The sequence below is a fragment of the Clavelina lepadiformis genome, chromosome 1 (assembly GCF_947623445.1).
Source record: "Clavelina lepadiformis chromosome 1, kaClaLepa1.1, whole genome shotgun sequence".
NCBI lineage: Eukaryota > Metazoa > Chordata > Ascidiacea > Aplousobranchia > Clavelinidae > Clavelina > Clavelina lepadiformis.
The window spans coordinates 25,785,541-25,808,458 of NC_135240.1; the positions used below are offsets into that span (position 1 = coordinate 25,785,541).

At 37.3% G+C, this 22,918-nt stretch overlaps 1 protein-coding gene across 3 annotated transcripts; it reads left to right on the forward strand.

Moving 5' to 3' along the window:
* The first annotated feature begins 6,985 nt into the window (after positions 1–6,985).
* On the forward strand, positions 6,986–21,183 carry LOC143444312 (sodium- and chloride-dependent neutral and basic amino acid transporter B(0+)-like). Of its 3 annotated transcripts, none has more exons than XM_076943504.1 (16): positions 6,986–7,067; positions 8,336–8,386; positions 8,873–8,990; positions 10,432–10,563; positions 10,751–10,915; positions 11,175–11,376; positions 11,489–11,621; positions 12,386–12,520; positions 14,734–14,837; positions 14,988–15,112; positions 15,199–15,311; positions 18,723–18,851; positions 18,981–19,080; positions 19,342–19,448; positions 20,046–20,222; positions 20,496–21,183. In XM_076943504.1, the coding sequence occupies exons 1-16, from the start codon at positions 7,044–7,046 to the stop codon at positions 20,694–20,696; spliced, it is 2,016 nt and encodes a 671-aa protein (XP_076799619.1). In that variant the 5' UTR covers positions 6,986–7,043; the 3' UTR covers positions 20,697–21,183. The 3 variants fall into 3 exon arrangements, with proteins under 3 accessions (XP_076799619.1, XP_076799617.1, XP_076799620.1); XM_076943502.1 differs by having other exon boundaries at positions 6,986–7,066; positions 8,323–8,386; XM_076943505.1 differs by lacking the exon at positions 8,336–8,386 and having other exon boundaries at positions 7,004–7,067.
* Positions 21,184–22,918: the final 1,735 nt, after the last annotated feature.

Below are 22,918 nucleotides of genomic sequence, written 5' to 3' on the forward strand. Positions count from 1 at the left end.
GAAGTATTTCAAACCCGCTTTCAGCGAACATGGCTTCCAATTTCTTGTTGATTCTTGTTGTTGTTGCGCCAAAATGTTGTTATTGTCAGCAAATAATCATGCCCAGTTCTTTCCTTTTCCAGGTTTTTCCGCTTCAACGTGATCTTTTGAACTTTATTCTATTTTTGCCTTGCCCTGCTGTGTTGTAGTTGTGCCTGTCAACCAAAGTTTTATCTTTCTTTGTCTTTATTTAAAATTAATTACGAGTTCCATTTAAGGTTTTAAATAGTTATAATGCTATCTCTGTTTGATTGATAGGTCCACATAAAAGTTATTGTTATATAATAATCTTTAATGTGGTACCTATACATCATACTTCTTTCTCACGATATTTGTGTTAAGCGGAGTTGGTTGTTAAATTTTTTGGGTTCCAAGTTACTGGTCCATATGTGATGATGCGGGAATTCGTTAGTAGTACATTTGTTCAATAAGTAAAGGAGATTGCAGTATTTGCTTTAATAAATATTAAACTTGCTCTAATAAGAGCCTGCCAGAGTATGAGGTTGTTCTTCCATTGTTTTCTCTTTCTGGTGTTACTGTGATCAGTTAGTCTAATCTTACTAGGTATTCGTTGAACAAAAAATCATTTTGAGTTCAACGGCCCTGCTAGCTGTTATCAACAATTTATTACCATTAACATGTTCATGCACGTTTTAAGCTTTGTCGGTTTTGTTACTTTTTCACGTTCATTAGCGTATGTTAATAGAAGCCAGAGCAGACTTTTTTCGTCGTCTCCGCGCTGAGGGCATAACAAATTATTGATTGGTAATTGTTGGGTATAAGTGCTGTTACTTTAATAGTGATAAAATAAAAAAGATATAGGTTAACTTTAATTTTGACTCTTCCGCACGAGGTTTTGCAAACATAAGCTTGCTTTTTCAGGCCTACGAAGAAAATGTGTTTAACTCTGTTTTTGTCCTGTCCATAAACTTTTCGCTAAAATGTTTTATAACGATATAGTAAATCATCCAAAGTAAAAACGCGTAGCTTGTAACCAACCACGTAACAGTGCAACGAAAATGTGAAGTGGTGAAAAGTAGCGCAAGAGAGCAAGAAAATGGTCACGTCGAACAAAAGTTTTAAAAATTTGCCTGTTCGATATGTACGAAGTAGTTATACCACCGCTGACGGGCAGTTAAGAGTAAAGATGGCATACATGGCCAGCCATAAGAGAAATATGACAACAACTGAGGAAGGAATAAAAAATAAAACGAGCATGCAGTTGACCAAATGACGTCGTTTCAGAAGGAATTCATTGATACAGTAGAGAAGAGAACACGTGGCGCCAGGGTAACAAACGAGGTTGCAAGCTCTGGTAGAAAAGTAACCAGGAAACTCAGTTAACGAGCCAACCCGTTATTGATGATAAAGGTATCCTGCCACTTTGAGGCTGAATATTATGTTAAGAGTCGATGACTTTATTTGCTTTTCTAAGCATTTTAAAGACCAAAAATTAACTTAAGTTATGGTGAAGACTTGCGCTTTTAACTTCAATCGTGGTGATTCTTAAGTGGTTAACCGGCAGTGGCTTCCAATCAAAAGCGCTCAGACAAATGCCGTTAAGTGGGATATTAATCAGTTACGCAAGCTCAGTCGTCACTGAAAACTAAGTTAAAGGGGTTCAGTCATTGTGTAAAACACATTGTTTTTGAAGGGTGACCTGGCCCTTGACCCTCGAAACGAGAAGTACTGTAAAGCACGTGCTAGAATCGTAGTCTTATGCCCACGCGGGAATAAAAGAAATTTGGAGAGAAACGAAATGAAAACGAATAAGTGAAGACATATTGGGCTGAGTTGAGAGGTTGGTCCTGTTGGAAAGGCATCAGCAGGCATCAGCTATCAGCTATCAGCTATCAGCTATCAGCGTGATGTATTTAGAAACAGTTATAATTAAAAGCACTCAAGACAGCTTAATAGGTGTGTCATTTGTTGTGGTATAATTGCGTTTCAGATTTGGGGTTGTAAGTTTTAGTAAATCTAGTAGTTTGAGCTGTAATCTATAAACATGTAAACCTTAAAAACAAAAATAGTAGGCCTATTGTGGAAAATTTTTTCTATCGAGCCTATATAAGTTATCAAATGAAAGATACACACAGCGGAAAGATCCCACAACACATGCGATAGCAGTGAAAAAATCAAAGTTTGTTCGTATTCGAACAGTTTTGAGCAATGTAATGAGTTTACGTCGGTTTAGTTACAAAAGAAATTACCGTTATGACGCAATTACGATTTTTATTACGCATACAGCACCTTATTCTAGACTTGTGGTCAAGGTTGTCACGTTGGAAGGCATTTTACTTTCCCTGGAGTATTCGACCGCAAACTATGGTAAACACAGTGAGGAGAAAAAACCAAGAATTGTGACAACTTGCATTTTTATGTGAGGCATTTAAGTAACTATCAACTACACGAGCAACTTTCATTGCTTTGTGTCGTTTTTTAATTAAATAAATTTTGTTTCCAAATTTTCACAACAGCGGCTGTTTCGTAACGTTTTTTGACTCCATGGAAAAGAGAAATTTCCAAAACTTGAATGTTTTTATTTGTTCACAATTAGATTAATCTATATCTTGTTGGAACGGAGTTGGATAAAGATGTGCTTATTTCACCGTCAAACATTGTACGATTAAAGCATTCTTTCACGCTTATTGTCAATCTAACCTGACAGAATAAATACCTCAATACTGTATAATCCTGTAATCTATCACATATATATACTCAAACATAAATCTAACCGTTATTAACGAAATTTAACCGTCGTCTGCCATTGCGTCTTTTCTTCTTACTCGGTTTGACTTCAACCAATGCGCTCAGTCAGTTGAGTAGACATATAGTAGACAGTTCGTATTATGGTTGACCAAACACGTGTTAGGCTTAGTTGCCTGTTTTAACTTTGCTGTAGCTGTTCACGTGACCGTTTCCAAACACAGTACGTGAGGAAGACACTGAACACAGGTTGTTGACCCTTCTTATGTGACTTAACGGAAAATTCAAGTCACACTTCAATTAATGTTGTTTCCTATAGACCGGTTATATTTACCGTTTTCCTGCCATACGCGTATCTATGTTTAATCAATGCGGCAAAGCTGCGTAGGATGAAACAATTTTATCCATCACCAGCCCATGCGCCCGTTCGGCCTCTTTGTTTCCGATATGTTTCATCACTCTAGCGCTCGCCTTTGCTTTGTAGGTCTCTGCTGTGAAAAAGATTTCGACGTTTATAAGATTGGCGTAAATCAGATTTTATCCGGCCTTATTGATTTGATTGTCGATTGGTTTGTGTCGCTCGTTGCATCTCATCAGACAACACCGGGTATTGTGGACATCATGCAGGCTGGACCCTTTCATTGCGATTTCTTTTAGAGATGGTCCTACTCCTTACATCCTGTATCGCCTTTCCATAATAGCAATCTTGTTACGTCATAATGCGGCCGCTCTGAGTCATGAGCAAATCGTTTAGGATGAATTCATTTTGGCGATTAAAGAATGTCATTTTTTACTGATATATTAGCCTTGTTTTCTTTCTGGGTAAATTGGTATAGGAACCTCCGTTGGTTTACCTTACTTGGCCTGTTACATTGAGCCTATTTAAATGGTTGTCGTCGCACGGTCGCCTCACACGTCATCTTCGTTGCAGTTGGTTTTGACAACTTTGATTAGCTTTGATTGACATAGTGTTGGTGGAGACAGGGAGCGTTGAGATTAGTGCTGGTGTTGACAGTGACCGTGAAATTGCTGACGACCTAATCAGCCTTGCTTTAAGCTAAAATCCGTTTAGAATAAGAATACTGTAATTGGGAATGTTTATACACAGAACGAAAGATAGTGCCAAGACAGTAAAGCAATATTGATTAATATGGAAAACATAGTATATAGTAGAAAATATATAAATTTAATATGTATTCTGTACTGTCTTCGCTCCAGTGATCATTTCGCGAAAGTGTCGTCACTCTCAAAACTTTGCTATGTCTGAAAATGTTTGATCAATTTTATCAGACACAGAAGTGCGGCAGAAGTGTAGAAGTGCTCGGATGCTATCACCCTTAAACTTTATCTTTTCCAGGTTGCGCCAATTTGGAAACATTTTTTGTTAATCAGCACGTACTGTCAGCGAAAATTCCCTCTCACTGTTTCGCCTTTGGCCGAATGAACTTTAACTTCCGGCGGTGAAACTTAGTAACACTCATTGTTTGCTCAACGAGTAAGTGTAAGTGGGACACGAGGCTCGTTAAAAGCAGGCACCTAGTTTTGGAAAATCCCAGCTGCTTTTTAAACAAATTAAGAAATTCCGCAATTTCGTCTTCTTTCTTGATGTTAAGACAACTACCTTGAGACTGTTTGTTTGAAGATTATAAAACAAAGTTTTACGACACTGGTTGTTCGCGTATTACATCTTCATAGTGGTGGGATTATATCGTCATACGGAGCAACTTGGTATTATTTACCCATTTTTTTATAAAAAGCTTTCTGTTGAAGTTTCTAGTAATTTGGTCTCTACTTTCCTTAAGTCTAGCTACAGATTTATATCATACGTTTCTTGTGGAGTTTTAAATTTATTTCCAAGTGAACTTGTTTCAAACCAAAAGTTACGAATAAAGTCATAAGATTTTATTTTATTTTGAATTAAAAACAAGCAAAACAAAAAACCGATAATGCGAACAATAAACAAAAAAAATTAAATTTGAATTTGCATACTACCAGAAAAAGAGGCCTTTATACAGTTTCTCATAAGGTTTCTTATTAGCGTTTGACTGCGAAAAATGAAACACGTTTCTAAAAAGCTAAAACTACATTCATGAAGATCATTTGATTTTCGTTTGGTCGTAGATGTTTTTTTGCAAACAAATGGGAAAAGCAAAGCTTGAGATCTGCATTACTGCCACTGTTTTTCCTTTGTAGGTGTTATACAGCAGGCTACGTGTCGCTTAGAACGAACGTGTTGTTTTTCAAGCTGGGTATTTTCTGTGACGCGAAAGAGAGAGATAAATTCAGAAGCACAAATTGTTTACAAAAACGTTTTGACAAATTTAAAAAACTCCGTACGAAACACTTGCTTCAATAACTGTGCTAAAACTTGAAAACGTTAGTATGTTATTTCACATTAACAGCTATACATGACACAGGCACTGAACGAACTGAGTTCCTCCGGTCTATGCAGGTTGTGTGTGCATGTGCGCGATGGACTACGCATTGTGCGTGCTGCGTTGCACAAAGAAACTCATCCCCATTGGAACAGTACCAGTGGCGTAGCCAGAAAAAAAAATGGGGGGCCAAATGTTTCATAAGTTCAAGGGAACTACTAAGTGTTTGTTTTAAGACACCGCCACCTGATGTAGAAGCCTATATAGACACAAAAATTTGGCAGGGGGCGGGGCATGGCCCCTTTCGCCCCCCGCCCCCCTGGCTACGCCTATGAACAGTACGATTCCAACATTGCGTCGATGTGTACTTAAGTCTGACTTGTATTTATAGAACAGCAAGGTTCCATACTGGGATTGCTTTTGTTGCTTCACCAGGGAAAGATGTTGATATGATGTAAATGATTACTGCTGTTAACGCCAAACTGAATTTAAGATTGGACAGGATGCGTTTTGTTTTTTAAGTTTCAATTGTGTGCAATTTTTTTACAGTTTAATTTATCAGTGTGTAAATATGCTTTAAACGTACTTTTGCTGAAGAAAACGCAAAACAGGTTGTATTTAATGAAACAAAAGGCTTTTTACCTTTCAGCTGGCCGGATGGCTTTTAGTAGAAATTTTTCTAACTTTCCGGCAGGAGAGCTCTTCAGTTTTTTGAGTGTTTCTAATAAAAAACTCGTAAAAATCAAAATTAGTTGTTACTGAAAGAGAGCAGTAACTCTGCACTAACGCATAGCACCTATCGTCCGGGCTTCAGTGGCACTTAATTGTTGGTAAGAAGTGCCTACTTCACAAGCACTGTGGAATTCGTAGTCCTTTGCAAAAGATAAGCGTTTAAGATAAGTCAAATGATAAGCAAAAAGTTGGTTATCTTTATATAGGAGTGAAATTCGGCTAAATTTAAAGATAGTTTTGTTATTTGAATTAGGTTTAGGTTTTTTTGTGATAACTTTCAAGTAACAGGTTATATCGAAATAAGAAAAATAGCTTTGAACGCACAATTTCTTTTCGCTGAATAGTGACAGGGAATTAGTCGCTCACTTATTAACATTTCACAATTATGCACAATAAAAGTATTCTATATAATTCATGTATTAAAAGTAATGCCCATTACAACATTATTTCTTGTGTATTAATATTTCCGTTCAACACTAATTTTTACCTTTTCCCCCCAATCACGGTGGGGAACCTACAATGAATGCCAGTTGCTATTAACATGCGCCAATGCACGGGGCATGTGACCGAGTCAGCAAGGCCAAAAATGTGCGAGAAACGATTAACAGTATGTTGGTGAGAGTTACCTCTGCAGCTGAACCATATCATCGATCGGTTTGGGAAAATAAATGCTTGACAGACTGCGGTTTTAAACCGTCATTAAATTTTCACCTTCAATATTCATTCATTATTGATTTAACTTTAACAAATATCAGCCATCTGTCGGTCAATTAAGCCCACCACGTACATTTTAAGGAACAAATTTAAACCACGCTTCAGATCAGTGCAATAAAACACACTGTACTGCTGGAGGATAGGGCACAAAAATTGCACGTAGCCCATCGCCAGACTAGCATTTGCACTGATGAAAACGAGACAGAATTTTATACGAGGAAATGGTGTTTGTCGTTCGTTGTGTTAATGTATTTTTATTGGGTCAATATTGATAGTATGTATGCTATCACTTTCAGAATAAAAATTAGACAGATGAGCCAAATTGAACATTTTGCTGTATAGCATGAGGCGAATTACGATTGGTTGCTATGTTAACTGCATTAAAAATTCTGAAAATGAATGAATTTTACCTAATTTACAGATCTTCAGTTGTAGCTTTTGTAATATTACTTTATTATACTTTATTTAAACTGCAATATGTCAAAAAGTGAAGCTAAAAAGGTGAGTTGGTAAGATAGCAACGTGCACATTTAAACGGGCTATGACAAAAAAGCCTATAAATGTCACCCATGGCTTTAGCGTTAAAGTTGATCACATATTAAGATTTATTTGTAGCATGTTTGATTGGAATTGAATTAAGCTAATCATTGGTGGTGTGTTTCGCGCCCAAAATATTGTGCTTTGTAACTTTATCGCACGGTAGCATTTTCTTGGCGTTAGACATCCGAACATCAACTTCGTGTGCCGAATGGTTAAAATGTTTTGTGATATGAAAACATCATTGGTAAGTTTCACGTCATTTGTGTCCTAACCACAAGTGGACGTTTTAGCGGTAGCGGTAGCAGTACACTCCGAGAATGAAGACCTCATTTTCATCGCAAGTCAATTGTTTCTGATTGTTAAATTTCCCAGGTTACCTGGCGAGTGAAAGCAGTGAGTAGTGAATTCAGCTGTTTTATGCAGCGGTGGATCAATTATTTTTCTTTTCACTGGCTTTACTGTTTGAAGTGCCTGAACGCTGTTGTCAGCATTATTCGTGAAACACCGAATTGTAGATCGGCGCTTTGCTAAGGATGTTGTCAAATTTCAAACCGTGTTGGTTGTTATAGTGCTGCTCTAGATGACATAATAATAGTGTGGCTGACGTAATTGCTGGATGCGTGCACGCTCTAACACACGTAACGACTGACGTAAAACATGGAAAAATATGTTATCTTTATTATCAGCCAACACCAGCATTGCCATTTGCAAAACATCTAAAGCTGGAATTTTTTTGTGCATTTTTATAAATGTCATGTATATATTGCTTAAGTGGCGTTTAGCGTAATTTGTTTTTGGCCTTTAGAGTTTTAATCCATTTCAAACCAACTTTTGTTGACCTTGTAGTTATTTAAACACTGTATTTTTCAAGTCCAACTCATTTTCAAAACAACTTACTCAGCACGTTGTTAAATCTTTATCACGTTAGAGGAAAAAAAAATTTGTTTATTATTGTGTCTGTCACAAATGACTGCCAAGATAATTTTTAATTTTTAATCCAAACAAATGTTTAATTTCCTAATACACTTACACCTGGGTAGGTGAAAAAATCGACAAATCGTGTTAGTTTGCTTATTTTGCAACACCTGTGGCTGAATGCATTCCAACTCACTGTCATCACTTTGCCATTGGGCGCGAATAAACATCGGTCCCTTTTCACATATTATAAAAAATAGTCCTTAAATTTCCCAAACTCACTAAGGATTTATCTTAATTTGGTCGATTTACAGCAAGAAGATGAATCCTCCTCCGAGAGCTTGGTGGAGAAGAATGAACCGGAGGTAAGAGTGAAACCAGCGTGAGGCTAATTACCAGTTCCCTGGTTAACTATACAAGCCATCAACTTACTTACTTGTCATGTCTTATTCATGCACTTTTTTGCAAATGAGCTTGGTTATACGCGATACGCGACTGTTTATTCATCTAATTAACCTTAAATAAAAGTATTCACTGATATTAAATAAGTAACTGCATAAGTAACCAGAGAAGAATTTACCGGCAGAAGGTTTACCGGTTTGATATCGAGTTAATGTTGCCACCTTCTTATTAACGCAATTTTTTGTCTTATTGCTGCCTCATGTTTTGGGAATTTGAAACGATAATTCCATTTTCGGCAGCACGAACTGAAAATGAAAACTCTTTAACGTTGCCTTCTTTAGTTGATAATTTTTTAATCCAACTAAAACCAAACCAATGATTACTAGTAAGGAAAATTTTAACGTTGCTTCTCGTGATAGATTGACGTCACATCCTTATTGTTTGCTCAGGGGGAAGAGAGAGAGACTTGGGACAAGAAACTCGACTTCATGCTCTCTTGTATTGGATATGCGGTCGGCCTCGGCAATATTTGGAGATTTCCTTATCTCTGTTATAAGAACGGAGGAGGTGAGAGCTAGAAAATTCCAAACCGTTGAAGTACTTCGTCTCAGCGGTGCGGTTTATTTTAACAGAACTGTTTCACTTTCTTATAATTTTACACTGAGAGGGCAACTTTCGATCTCTCTATTCATCCAGTGCTTACCACGTTTGTAGTTCTTCGATATCGGATGTTAACATTTTCCATGAAATCCTTATCGATTTCCTGGTAATTGCACCATGTAATAAAATGAAAGGCTGACTGGTGGATAACAGTAAAACTGGACAAAGTGAAACTTCTGTTATCTAGTTCTTAACACATTTCTTACAGTGTTAAACGTAATAGTTTGGAAATAATGGTAAATGAAGTGTCAAGTAGCTTTTGTGTTTACGGGCGCAATGTAGAGGTACAGTAAAGCTTGTATTAAGTATTGAACAGAAAAACAGGCTGTAGCTCGCCAAAACAATGCATTGATAAATAAGAAAAGCGATAGTTCTAGAAAAGTTATGATGACGCATATAAGTCTGCTCCTCTACTAGATTGAAATTAATTATCCACAGCCAATCAGAAAATTGCAACGTCAAAGTTTTTTCAAGTCAAGTAAATGAATAATGAAGATCCACAAAAAGCCATCGATTTTACAAAAATCAATAAATGGGAGTCGATATATAGAACAAACCGAAAAAGATCGGACGTTGGAATTTATTTTTAACAGTTTCTTGTTAGCCTAACCTAAATATTATGACATGAGAAGCTAACCCTAAAAAATCGACCTTTTAATATTAATCAAGCTTAGATGAAACTTAGATGAGCTTAGATGAAAATTGCTAAAATTAATTTTTGGATGTCAATTCTCCAAGCCCAGCAATGTCCAATCGAAACGCTTTAAAATGACGTCATTTTTAAATGCGGGCCTCACATTGAACAACCTATTACACTTCATTAAGTTTAACACGAAGTATAAGTAAAACTCAACGCTCTTAATTGAAGTAATTTTAAATAACTTGTGCAAAATTTGAGCATGTTGTTGCGGCAACTCCCTTGCATTTCTGATGCGTCCCACAAATGCCAAGTGTACGGCGCTCACCACGATAAGGCATTTGACAGCTCTTAACGTCTCTAGGAGTGTAAATTTGCCACATGCCACAATAATGAGTATAACAGGCGAGCCAGATCGCTACACCGTTCGAGGTGAAAATTTGTTCCTTTCAGTCAATTTCCACAAGTCAGAGTGTACTGGACAACTATTTGCTGTTTCCTGGAAAGATTAGTTGTTATCATCTTATCATTTGTTAACGAAAACCATTAACTGACCGCACAAACCCATCAACTAGGCCGCATGTGGCCTTTTGTCTGCTTTCAGTAAGCTTTTAGTCAGGCCGAGTTTTGCTCGAATCGCAAATGCTTTAGCCTGACATTATTGTTGCTTGCCATTTCTTTATGATGTCACAAACATCATTATTGTGATAGGTGCTTTCCTCGTGCCTTATTTTATCTTTTTGGTCCTGTGCGGCATTCCTTTGTTCTTTTTGGAACTCAGCTTCGGTCAATTTGGTGCCCTGGGTCCTGTCGCCATTTGGAAGGTCGCTCCACTTTTTAAAGGTACAGGTTTAAACATAACTTTTTATGTTAGAGAATGCTGGTAAGTTAATTCATAAAGTTTTCAATAAATGAAAAATGAGAAAATCCCTTTTGCAGAACAATTTCACGCACACAGCAAACACAAAAGACAATCAAAAATTTTCAATCTTATTTTTCGGACGCTATGATTTATTCTTTACTTTACCAGGTGTCGGATACTGCATGATGATGATTTCTTTCATCGTGTGCATCTACTACAACGTCATAATCGCCTACAGTTTGCATTTTATCTTCAATTCTTTCACTTCTGTTCTGCCCTGGTCGACTTGTGGCAATGTATGGAACACGGAATTCTGCAGAGACAAAGTGCAAAGTAAATGCTAATTGTTTGTCGAATAGTTATTAGACATTGGACTGAAATCCATTCGACCAAGTGATTTAGCATGAATACTGACATACACCTCAGGCCCGTAAGTAAGAGGAACCAAAGGGAAGATTAGCCCACCCTGTAAAAGACCCTGTAAGTCTGGTTTTGTTGTCCGGGCCTCCTCCAGAAAATTCGTCACCTCCTCTGGTATGTCTATAAAAAACAACATTGCTTTGTTTGCAAAGAATGAACATTTACATGGCAGACGCCAACGTCACTTCACCGCCCGAATGGACCGGGGTGAAATGCAAAGCGGGGGCGGGCTGGTTCGATGCCACTGGCATGACCTTCGTCAATGCCACAAACCTCAACGACGTTGGATACATGGGCAAGGACGATTGGGCGAACGAGACAGAAGTCAACGGCAGCTGCATAACATTTTCCACCGCCTCACAGGAATACTTTAGGTATGGCGCCACCTTATCTTTTATCTTTAATATGGGTTTGTTGTGGTTTGATCCTCACCATCAGTAAAAGTTAGATGTGAATCATAACTAATCCTGTTTTATATCATCCCAGTCGTAAAGTTCTTCGTCTAACTGAAAGCATTGCTGAAACCGGCGGAATCCAGTGGGAACTGGTGGGCTGTCTCGTTCTAGCTTGGGTTATCGTCTTTGTGTGCTTGTTCAAGGGCGTAAAGTGGTCGGGCAAGGTAGGTAGATAATCGCTTCGACATACAGAAACTGCAATTCAAATAAACTACAACAGCAACCTTCCAAATTTGAATAAAATCAACCCCGATTTGCATCTTGTGGATAAGGTGATTGCGGAAGTCGTTAAAGTCTCGGTTGATAACAAGTGATGGTTACGGCTTTTCGCGGAACTAGAGCGTTATCGTATAATAAAAATTCAAAACGTGTTTTAAAAATGCGGTCTATGGAACCCTCGCTTGCTTTTTTCTACCAATAGGGAGGCTTAATATTTTTGCAGAATGGATTTAAGTCTTCTTATTTTAATTTGTGTGACGCAATGGAAAATCACCGCGCGGTTCGATTGAAATTTAATCTATGATGGACGAAAAATTTCCTGTAAGACCTACCATACGCAGTTTCCCGTTTCTATAACAATAAAGCTGCGTGGTGGCTATTCAGCCAGGCACCATGCACCAGTTAGTTGGGTCTTAAACTGCGTTTAATGTCGCTTTTTATGTTTATGCACCAAATATCGTTCGTCGTGAAATAGATTTTGCTGTTTGTAATTTTTTTTGCGCCAAGTTTGACTTCAGTTTGGTATAAAACAGATATTTATTACTATCTATTTGAAATCAAACTTTGCAAATGCAATTTTTTAAACACAATTTTCGTCATCATCTTTTGATGAACTCATAATTACGCAGGAATTTTTTGCCATACGTCATCATATTCCCCTGGACTCTATATATGTTTGGTCGCATATTCATCTTAATTTTTCCTCCAGATCGTCTACTTCACAGCGACCTTTCCCTACGTCGTCCTCTTTATTCTCCTCATCCGTGGAGCCATGGAGGAGGGAGCCGCGAAGGGGATCGCTTATTACATCACGCCCAACGTCACCAAGCTTCAGGAAATTGGGGTGAGTTTTTGATGAAGACTTTAAAGAACACGTCATTCAAGGCAGCGATAGTACAGTCGGCGCCCCGTTGTTACCACTTCATATCTATATTCGAATTACGTCATAATACTTCGAAATCTCAATTGGTGACTAACAAGGGTATGTTTTGTTGTCTGCCATGTATCAAGGGGTAGTTAAAGATTTTGGCAATTGAAAAGAGGCGTTACGTTATCTTCTTCGTCACTTTAAACATCCAGGGTTGCGTTTCATTATACTGTATTTATCTGCCTTAAAAGTAGAATAGAATAATTGTTCGGTTCGGTTCGTTCGGTGAACAACTTGAAACTGATCAGCTACAGTAAAACAAAGTTATCTCGTAGATGCCTATACTAACACGCATCGCGATTGTTGTTCATTGGCCGAATTACTGTATGTCGTCTTATACATTAAATCAAGCCTCGTGTAACTAAGATTTTAGGGTCTGGTGAAGTATTAAACATGCAGCGTTTTTCTGTCCGCATGACGTTAGGCAAACTTCAATATTTTCATAAGTATTTTATGTGATGCTCCCAATGTGGAAATTGCTTCTAAATTTGAATAAAGGATTTTGGACAAATTTTGGTGCATTTACCCGGGATGCAAATTTAAGCGAAAAAGTTACAATCATTTTTTTAGCTCTTCGGCTATATTTGAAAGCCTTTTTATTGCCTTTCTTTTTGCACGTTTTACAGTATCCTTTGCATTCACATTTTGTCATAACTGGTTTGACCTTTCTTAACACTTTCCACTTTCTTAAGAAAACACCCTTCATGACTTACATTACAGGTTAAAATCTTACAACCAGTTCAACTTAAATGGATGGGAATATTTTTGGTTTATTAAGAAACTTCTTTTATTAGTGCTTGGGTCAGTACGTTGTATAAAGCTTTTTACCGGACACTTGATCCTATCTCAAGTTAAATTTGATGCCGTAGTTAAGCGTTTAGTATGGGGTGCTCTTAATGGCCTATTGACTTTTGGCTAAAACACAAAAAGGATTCATAGTGGCCTCTCTTAAACGGATGCTGCGTGGGAATTAGGTCAATCAAGTTTTAATTAAAGACCGATTTCAAGCGTCTATCGTTTTTCACTGGTCATTAATCAAGTGTCTTTGTGTATAGAATTCTTGAAAGAATTATTTTAAATGCTTGTGTGGAAGCATTAGCTTTTCGCTGCTGTGTTCAAGGTAATTTTAAAGCGTAATAAATTGATTATCGATGGTGTTAACGTCAGAACACGGGCCATGTAAGGTTACAGAAATTATGAAGACCAGAAAACGAAACTTACTAACAAACGTTTCCAGAAAAATTGTACATCTTAAACGCCATGTGTAGAACAACACCTCAAACATGTTTCCATCATGCAGTGACTGGTTAGCTAACATTTGCTTAATGTTGTCTTTCAAACAATGTCTGGGAAACGTGTTAAAGAAAACTACATGCCCATTGTGGTGGAAAAATCAATATCGCTGTCCAGATCGATTTATGGAAATACACCCAACCTCTTTCCGTTTGTGACGACATAGAGACGACATCCAAAGTTGATATTTGAATCGAGATTCTGGCTCATGATGGAAGCGACTAGAATTCTGGTTGTTTACTGTGCTTGTATATTTTTTGGTTTTGTGCTGTGATCATTAGGTTGTGTACAGTAGTTATTATTACAATGTCACGGCAGTTTTCACAAGTTAACTTTAGACCTGATTAGGTTTTTAGTACCTCATTGTGTTACGCACCGACTTAAATAAAAGAGAGAAACTTTTACTGAACACCCAGCAATGCTTTTGCTAACAAATCCAATAAAAGCTCTTCAAAGCGAACGAACATCCCAAGCTTACCTCACACTTCATTAATATTATGAGCAGTGATGAGTGGTCTTAAAGAAAAAGGAACTATGTTTTTTATACTTGATTTTTCAAACGTGGACAGTTGTTAATCGTGGCGGTTGGATGATTTTGTTTGAAAATTCTGGGTATGTTCTGGAGTTGTTGTATTTGGTGAAATGCCATTTTTGGCTTGTTTGATTTCGTCTGATATTTTTAGTTTTATTACTCGTTTGAACAAATTGCTAGAATTTTCTGTACACGACGTTTCTAAAGATGAAAATCTTTATTTACAGTCGATTCATTGTCAGTTTTTTTTGTTATGCTTTTGCAATTCATAAACTTTGGTAATTATTGTTTTTTTTATTTACAGGTTTGGTCGGACGCCGCAATTCAGATCCTTTACTCTCTGGGTGCGGCCTGGGGTGTTCTGCTTTCCTATTCATCTTTAAACAAGTTCCACAACAACGTGTACAGGTATATCAAGTGACCTACAGTTGCATTACATGCACAAACGGAAAACAACAAAAATTGACACCGAAAAAACATCTGAAAAATCCAGACCAAAAACATTAAAGGATAGGCAAGAATCGAACCTGAGCATTACTGTTTGTATGTATTTGACAGAGATGCAATTTCGATTTGCACAATAAACTGCTGCACGAGTGTTCTTGCTGGTTTTGTCGTCTTCTCAGTGCTTGGATCTCTGGCTCACCAAACCGGTCGTGAAATCGAAGATGTCGTTGACCAAGGTAAAAATTGTTTTTCGATATCGTCCGAAAAGATTATTATTATCGATTAATGTTTTGCAAATATCGATTGATTATCGCGTTTATAGGTGCTGGTCTTGCCTTCGTCGCCTATCCAGCTGCAGTCGCCAACCTCCCTGCTGCCCCCGTGTGGGCGTTCCTTTTCTTTTTCATGCTCCTGAATCTTGGTTTGGACACTCAGGTAGCATCCATTGTTGCAGAGTTTAGGTCAAGAAGTCTGGGAGGCTGGAACACGGTTTCGCGTTAAAGATATTGAGCCTTGATATACCGGTCTCCAAATGTCATCAACAACAATAAATCAAATGTTGACATTTATTCACACAAACTAACCAAGGTTTCAATTAACATAGTTGATGTAGTTTTAAGCGTCAACATATTTTCCAATCTCAACGATTTTATAATTTGCTTGCTTGTCCATTTACGCATTTTTTTCTTCTAAAGTTATTTGTTAATCTGATAGAAAACAAATTTTTCGTTTCAAAGAATTATTTTCAAGTTTCTACGAGTTGCAATAAACTCATGTACGCTAAAAATATAACTTAGTGTAACCTAATCATGTAAAGTCCATTTAAGAGATTTTACCAACCTCAAAAATGTAAACTTGCCAAACTTACAACTTTATACTAAATTCAGTAGGTGATTTTAATTCAACAACTACGAAATAATTATGTCGTAGTCTGAAAATGGTCTGATACCAGCTTTAAATAAAAACCGACATTCTACACATATGTACAAATACCTTCCACATACAAACCTTGACAGATTGATTCACTAACATAAACATGTTACATTCTAAAACTAGCACAATGGCCTTAAAACCAGGTCACATTTAATGCACAAGACCAATGTTCCAGCCTCCACTAACCGCCAATTACTTTTATCTATATTAAGCTTTTATCGAATTCAGACAGGTATGTGGATTTTTATGTCATAGTTTGCTCTTTTTTAGAACATTTATTTCTATATTTTTATTTTGTTTCTTCTAAAACTTTACCTGGCAAGGAAGTTTGTGATTGTCAAAGATTATTGGTTGATTGTTTCAAGTTAAACTTTTTACAGCAAGACGACTGCAATGGACAAAACATAAAAAGTAGTATTTTTTTATTGATTTGAAAATGCAGTTTACTGCGTTCTGGTAATACAAATACCTGCAAATTTGAATCAATTTGGTTGGAGTGGATCATAAGTTTGCTGACGTTTAATTAAAAGTTTCAAAACATGAAGATGTTTTCATTGACATTTTTAAAATCATTCTCTTTGATGACAAACTTCCTTACCCTGTACTATGACCTCAAGTGGTGAAGAGAAACTCAGACACCATATTCTGCTATATCTGATGTCAATGCCACCTCGTTTTATTGCTGTGAAGATAACTGACAAGCGACAATCAGAATTAACTAGCAAACCGTGTTTGGTTTTCTTTTCACTATTTGGTACATGGCTTTCCCGACTATATTTCAATTAAATTATAATACAGTGTATGAAAGTTTTGCTTTGCTGTGACAAAGGGAATTTCCCAAAATAGTAACCGAAATTATAATTGGTATATTTTTTTCTTACAGGCCTGAACTTGAACATATATACAAATTTTTTTTGCATTTTTATATTTTTACTTTTGATTTTGTTGTTACTATATTGCGTCAGGATTGTTGTGAGTAAGTGGATGTGATATTTTGTACGGGTGCTGCCTGCAATTACTTGACAAATGCTTCTGCATACAAAATCAAATGGCTCATTTGTATAGCTGAAGTGTGTAGGTTAAAATAGTATGTCTGAGCTACCCTATCACTTGTAGAGGGCTAAAGGCCAATTCTTATATATCAGTTACGTTTCAAAACCTTTCTACAGTTTTCTTGGTGAGCCGATCACTGTTTAGTTTGCATATTAAAAACTTAACCGGTTTGTAAATAACAGCTTTGGGTGTAAGATATACTTCTCTAGACAAATGGGTTTCATGGAGTGTTGTGGCGTGTGTAGCTGAATGAATGTGATACAGTGATGTTTTCAACGTGAAGAAACTAACGATGAGACTTCCTTTCTGCATTGTCTCTGTTAGGGGCAGGCCCAGGGCAACAACGATGAAAGAGGCAGTCCCCCGACTTTCAGCCTGCCCCCCCGCCCGTATTGCTGGTAATCATCGGAATCAGTATATTAGTGAACTTGTATTTCGTTGCTTCTTTTTGCTGCTTCTGTTAACCTCTGTTATATGGGCAATTGTTGGCGTGGCTTTTCCGATTATCCCGTGGCTTCTGAATTATCGATTCAGGACATGATTTACACCACGAGTTGTGTTTCATAACCAATCAATAATTATCTAAGAATATATCTTGGCACCAGACCACGCCAACACAAAGTGGTACATTTGGCCTTGTGGGCTAAAGAATACGTTGCAGTACAATACATCTGTTTGAGCATGGGAAACAAACCGATGTAAAACAGCCAGCATTTGTTCCAAATTAGCATTATTTTGCAATTCAGCCCCTCGCAAGATTGGCGTTTCTTCAACAAAACTTTTTAATGGTTGGTCTGTTTAAATTCATTGGTTTGTTATTCCAGTTCATAGGACGGGCTATCCTGATTTTTTTATTTAGAAAGCCAAACCAGGCTTTTGGAAACATATTTTAATATTATTATATCACAGTAAAAACCATGAAATGCATACAGCCAGAATTTAATCATTGCCTTGTTCATTTGCCATGTTTTGAAATGTCATTCTTACGCAGCATGTGACCTGCATGTCATCAAATCAGCAACCGATTAGATTACAGCGCTCGGCTTGCAACTGCATCCCGTGGTCGCTATGACTGACGATGGCTCCTGTTCAGTAGTCATGATGACCAGCCACAAATTCGGGCAATACATTAAAAAAAAAACTGAAAAAATTGTGTATCGATCGGTACTTGCACAAAGGCCAGCTCGGTAACCGGGGCTCGAGCGATGAGGGTCTATCGCTGAGTTTAAACTGTGCAAAGACTTTCTTCAGTTCGAAAATAAAGATAATGTAATCATCTATACCATATCATATGATCAGCAATATCAGCTGATTGTCTTTTTAACATTTGAAGTTCAAAGTATTATGACAAATACTTGTTTGTTCAATTACAATAGTTATCTGTTAATGAACAGGGCAATGTTTAAGATATGCAATGGTTTCAATACTTTTGATTTTGCGGTTTACAATTTTTTTTTAGAACGCCTGTCAACTTGTGGCTGTTTTTTTTTAACCAGGTTAACCTTTATTCATAGACTTAACTGCTGCTGAATATGCCAAGGTGTGACCAAATTTTTTTAAAAACAATCACTTTTTTAAAGCTAAATTTGGATTTTCACAATTGGAACTTTAGAGTGAAAAATTATGGACTGCTTTAGCTCTGCTTTTTTAATTAATAAAGGTTGACCTAGTTATGGGCACATACAAAGTTCGGGCAAAAAATTGCATTTGTTTTAGCATCTATACATCGGATGCCTAATCTGCAAATTATTCAATTTTTAGCGCCGGCTTACCACTCTTTTTCAGCAGCCAATTTCTTTTTTCCCAACGCACACAGGGTTTGCAAGATACCAAAATAACCCATTTATTATACTTGTTAAGTTTGGAATGATTGAGGGAGTCACCAAGGGTTTGTTGGATGAAGTGTCCTGGTTCCGTAGAAATCGAGTCAAGTTTTTGGCCGGCCTCTGCGTGATTCAATTTGTTCTTGCTATTCCAATGGTCACTGAGGTATGGTGGTAGGTTGTAGCTGCAATGACATAGTGCCAGCAATTAAGCTAATTTGGTTGCTTTAATTGACGATACCGGCTTCTGTGTGTGGCCTATTTGCCTTATCAAAAAGGCGTCCTAATGTTTCAGAGCGGAATGTATTGGTTAAATCTCATCGATTGGTACTCCTCGGGATTTCCGCTTATGACTGTTGCGGTTTTGGAGATCGGTTGTTTGTCCTGGAATTACGGTAGGTTCTTTCCTAATCTATTTACTGTACTTGAAGCGAGTTATATAAACTTAGCCTTTGTATTTCTTTACTTAACTGACGATTGACAAACAAGACTCATCTCTATAACACATGAAAAAACATTGTAGGTTAATGGTCAATTGTAATCTATCTCCAATACCACAAAATTAAGCATAAGAGCGGTTACGCGGTTTTATGATGTGCTTAAGATGTGAACCTATCTATACCTGTGTTGATGGCTTCTGGTGATTTTTATGTCAGGTGTTGACCGCTTCATTTACGACATTGAGTGCATGATCGGGAAACGACTCTTTCTCTGGCAGTGGTGGAAGGCATTGTGGCTTGTGATAACTCCTGTCTGTATCGGGGTGAGTTGGACTAGGTGCTCTTAAAGTTTGTAAGGTTTGTTTGGACATTGCGACACCTGAAAATATTAGAGTAAGTGTACCATTTTCGATCGGGGCCCAAATTTCAATCAATTGTTTTTCGTTTTATAAGTCGTGAAGAACCTGGGTAATCGACTTTTTTACATTAATTTTGGAACCGAGATCCTACAACTTTGCTGACTTTTATCTTCTAAATTTATATAATTTTAAAACTGTTTGAAAACTAAACTGAAAACAACCACAAGTTATAGCCTACTATTGTTTTAGGCTATAACAAGAATTTCATTTTATACATCTAGACTACCAAATAAACCAAAATAGCTGTAATGATCTTATCAGACTAATGTTTTATCATGCATATTTGCAAAGCCCCATTGACTATTATTTTCTAGGCCTGTAAGTTGTGGTGCCCGTGATGCATCTACATGTATGCCTTGCAGCACGTTATGATATCCGGTTTGGCGATAACGTGCCAGTACATTTAGCCTACTTAAAAACAATAGGCCGTAATGTTTTATGGTATTCGTTATGCTGTGTTAGACGTATATGTTTAACTAATCGGGTGGTTTTTGTTTTTAGTTTGTGTTGACTGCATATGTCAGTTTCTACTCCCCGGTTAAATACAACGGCAATGGTTACCCGTCTTGGGCCGAAGTTATCGGTTGGTTTTCCGCCTTTACCTCCATTATCGCCATACCAGTTACGGCTATCTACCAAATTCTGAAGCATCCTAGAGCAAAAGGAACAATGTTTGAGGTAAAAAAGTGAAGTTAACTGTAGTAATCTTGCATTGAATAAATATAAACAAGTCAACAGTACGTCAAATATGGTCACAATATTCATGCACGTTTTAAGTCTTCAAGGCGTTTCTACTTTTTTCTGTACATTGGTGCATACTATTAACAATAAAAGCCGGCACTTTAACATGTGGCAAAGATAAAATAGCTTAAACCGTGCATGAAAGTAATAATAGTTATAACTTGTTGATGACAACTAGCCCGACCAATAAGCCAAACCAATCTTCTTCAGAGGGTAAAGGAGCTCTTGAAGTCCGATCCGGACTGGGGACCGCACGACCCGAACGTCGAGTACAAGTACAGATCCAATAAGAAGGTGATAGAGATGAAAGAGCGAGGTTCCGAACCACTGACCTCCTGCTGCGCTGGAGAGCAATCCTCCTCCTCCAGTTCTGAGTCTCTGGAGCCTCCGAGCTACGCTGCGGCCGTTTAACCGTTTTTCCTGCAGCGTTAGTCATTGTCATCCCGTACGTCTTTAAATCAAGGGACATGTCTAAAAATAAAGATCAAGTGATCGACCGTTTATGCTACAAATACACGTAGCCTAAGCCTCTGGCTACCCAAAAATGACTTTAAAACATCTTTGGTGTCACTCTGTTTGTGTGTTTTATATTGCGTCACCGCGATATTGTCCTAATCCTTTCCTATGGAAATGATTTTGTAAACAAATGCGTGTGCACTACGTGTCTGGTTGACGCATCAAGGAGAATGTGCGCTTAGTTTCTATTTTGTGAACTATGCTCACTTTTTGATGCACTATGTGCATTAAACATTCGTAGTGCTAGATATTAGAAGGTAACACGGTTTTAATAACAGAGTAATGTTGTTACAACGAGAAAGCCGTATACATATTTTAGCAGGTTCGAAACGATTTGCATCAAAAGCTGACTTTAAATAAAAACTATTCGAGTTTCTTGTGACTTACCGATGTGTCTGAAAATATGTCAAGAGTGCTCAGTCAAATTTAATTGACTAAGATATTAATCAACAGGGTATGCAACTTAGCTTTTGTTGAATATAAAGTAACAAACGCTCAGTCAAAACTTACTGACGTGTTCAGATTCAGACCGGCAAGGCCGACCCTCGAACCATATAAGGGTAAGTGCTAGAAAAGCACGTGCTGGAAGCGAAGCACATGTGGAAATGAGAGAAACTCACTAAGAAAAAAGAATGAGTTGACGTAGTTCTGTTGGAATAGCAGGTTCTCCGCATGACGTATTTAGGAGTAGGTTTTGTTAAAAACGTTTGCCTGGTAGACTGTGTCTTATGCTGAAATTACGTTTTAGATTTGATTTGAGAAAGTTATAGTTGGAAGTGCAGTGTCAAATAAGAAAATCTTAAAAAATAAATACATTGCTGTGTAAACTTTGTTGATCAGGTCTGTAGGTATGTCAAATAAAGTATTCATGGCAGGAAGTTTCAAAGTATCAAAGAAAAGAAAATGTTTGAAAAAAGAAAGGAAAATCAATTTTTCCATATTTTAAATCGGCCAATGAACACCCAAGTCAATTAAGCTAAAACTGTCAATGATACAGCGCTTAATGGCCATAAAATTAGCGGATATGTGCGATTTTGCGTGGTGGCAGACAGAGACGACCCGAAGACCATATCGTTTGCGCGTAACGCGTGGATATATCTACACCGGAAAGAAATCATTGCTCAAACAAAAACATCGTAAAAGTCAAAAGTTGTTGATAACTTTAATGTTTTTCCACAATGCAAATAGTTTGAGTTAATTTAAGTCATAATGCTGAAAACATTCCAGAAATTACCGCAATAACGTCATTGAGGTGTTATTACGTACAAGCTACTTTGGGTTATCAGTTTATCACGAAGTTGTTGTCGAGGTATAGGGCCATGTAATTCGTTAGCCGTGCTGGAAAGTGTTAAGTATTAAAGACCACAAATTGGCAAACAGAGAGAGCAGAAAAAGCCAAGAATTGAATCACTTATTTTGTGCATCAAAGTTTTTCCAAACAACACTAGTATTGCGGCGTTAAATCTCCATGCAGGTTTGAATTGCTACAATATAAGATTAAATAATGCCTTAATCTATCTCGTTTATAGTATACATTATGTTATATGTCATAACCTCGAGCTCACGAAAAATAACCGTTAACGCGTCGCCGGTAAAGTAGACACTTTGTAATACGGATGAGTAGAAGTATGTGAGCTTTGGTTACCACTTGATCATTTTCCAAACACGTCGTTAAAAAAAAGAAAGGTTACTTTTGATACTGACACCCAAACTATAGTAATGGGACAATTCCAGCCCAGTCTCAGTCTACTTCAAATCGGATTCGACAAATATGGTAGAACGGTTATGCATAGACATTGGTGTAATTTATATTTTGTCAGTGAAACAAATTTCGACATTTGTAAGGATGGTGTGAATCAAATGCTGTAGTTTTAGTCTATCATTAATTTGCTTTTTCGAACAAGAAATGAATCACTTGTTACTTCATGCCGGACAACACTGTCCAGTGCCCACTGTGCGTTTCAGGGCTATAAAAGTTCCTTTCAGAGGTTATCTCGATTGACTACTTCCCGCGCCCTTTATCACTGTTCCAGAATAGCATTCTTGTTACGTCACAATGCCACGCTCTGAGTCATAAGCAGATCGTTTAAGATGAATTCATTCTGACAGTTAAAAGA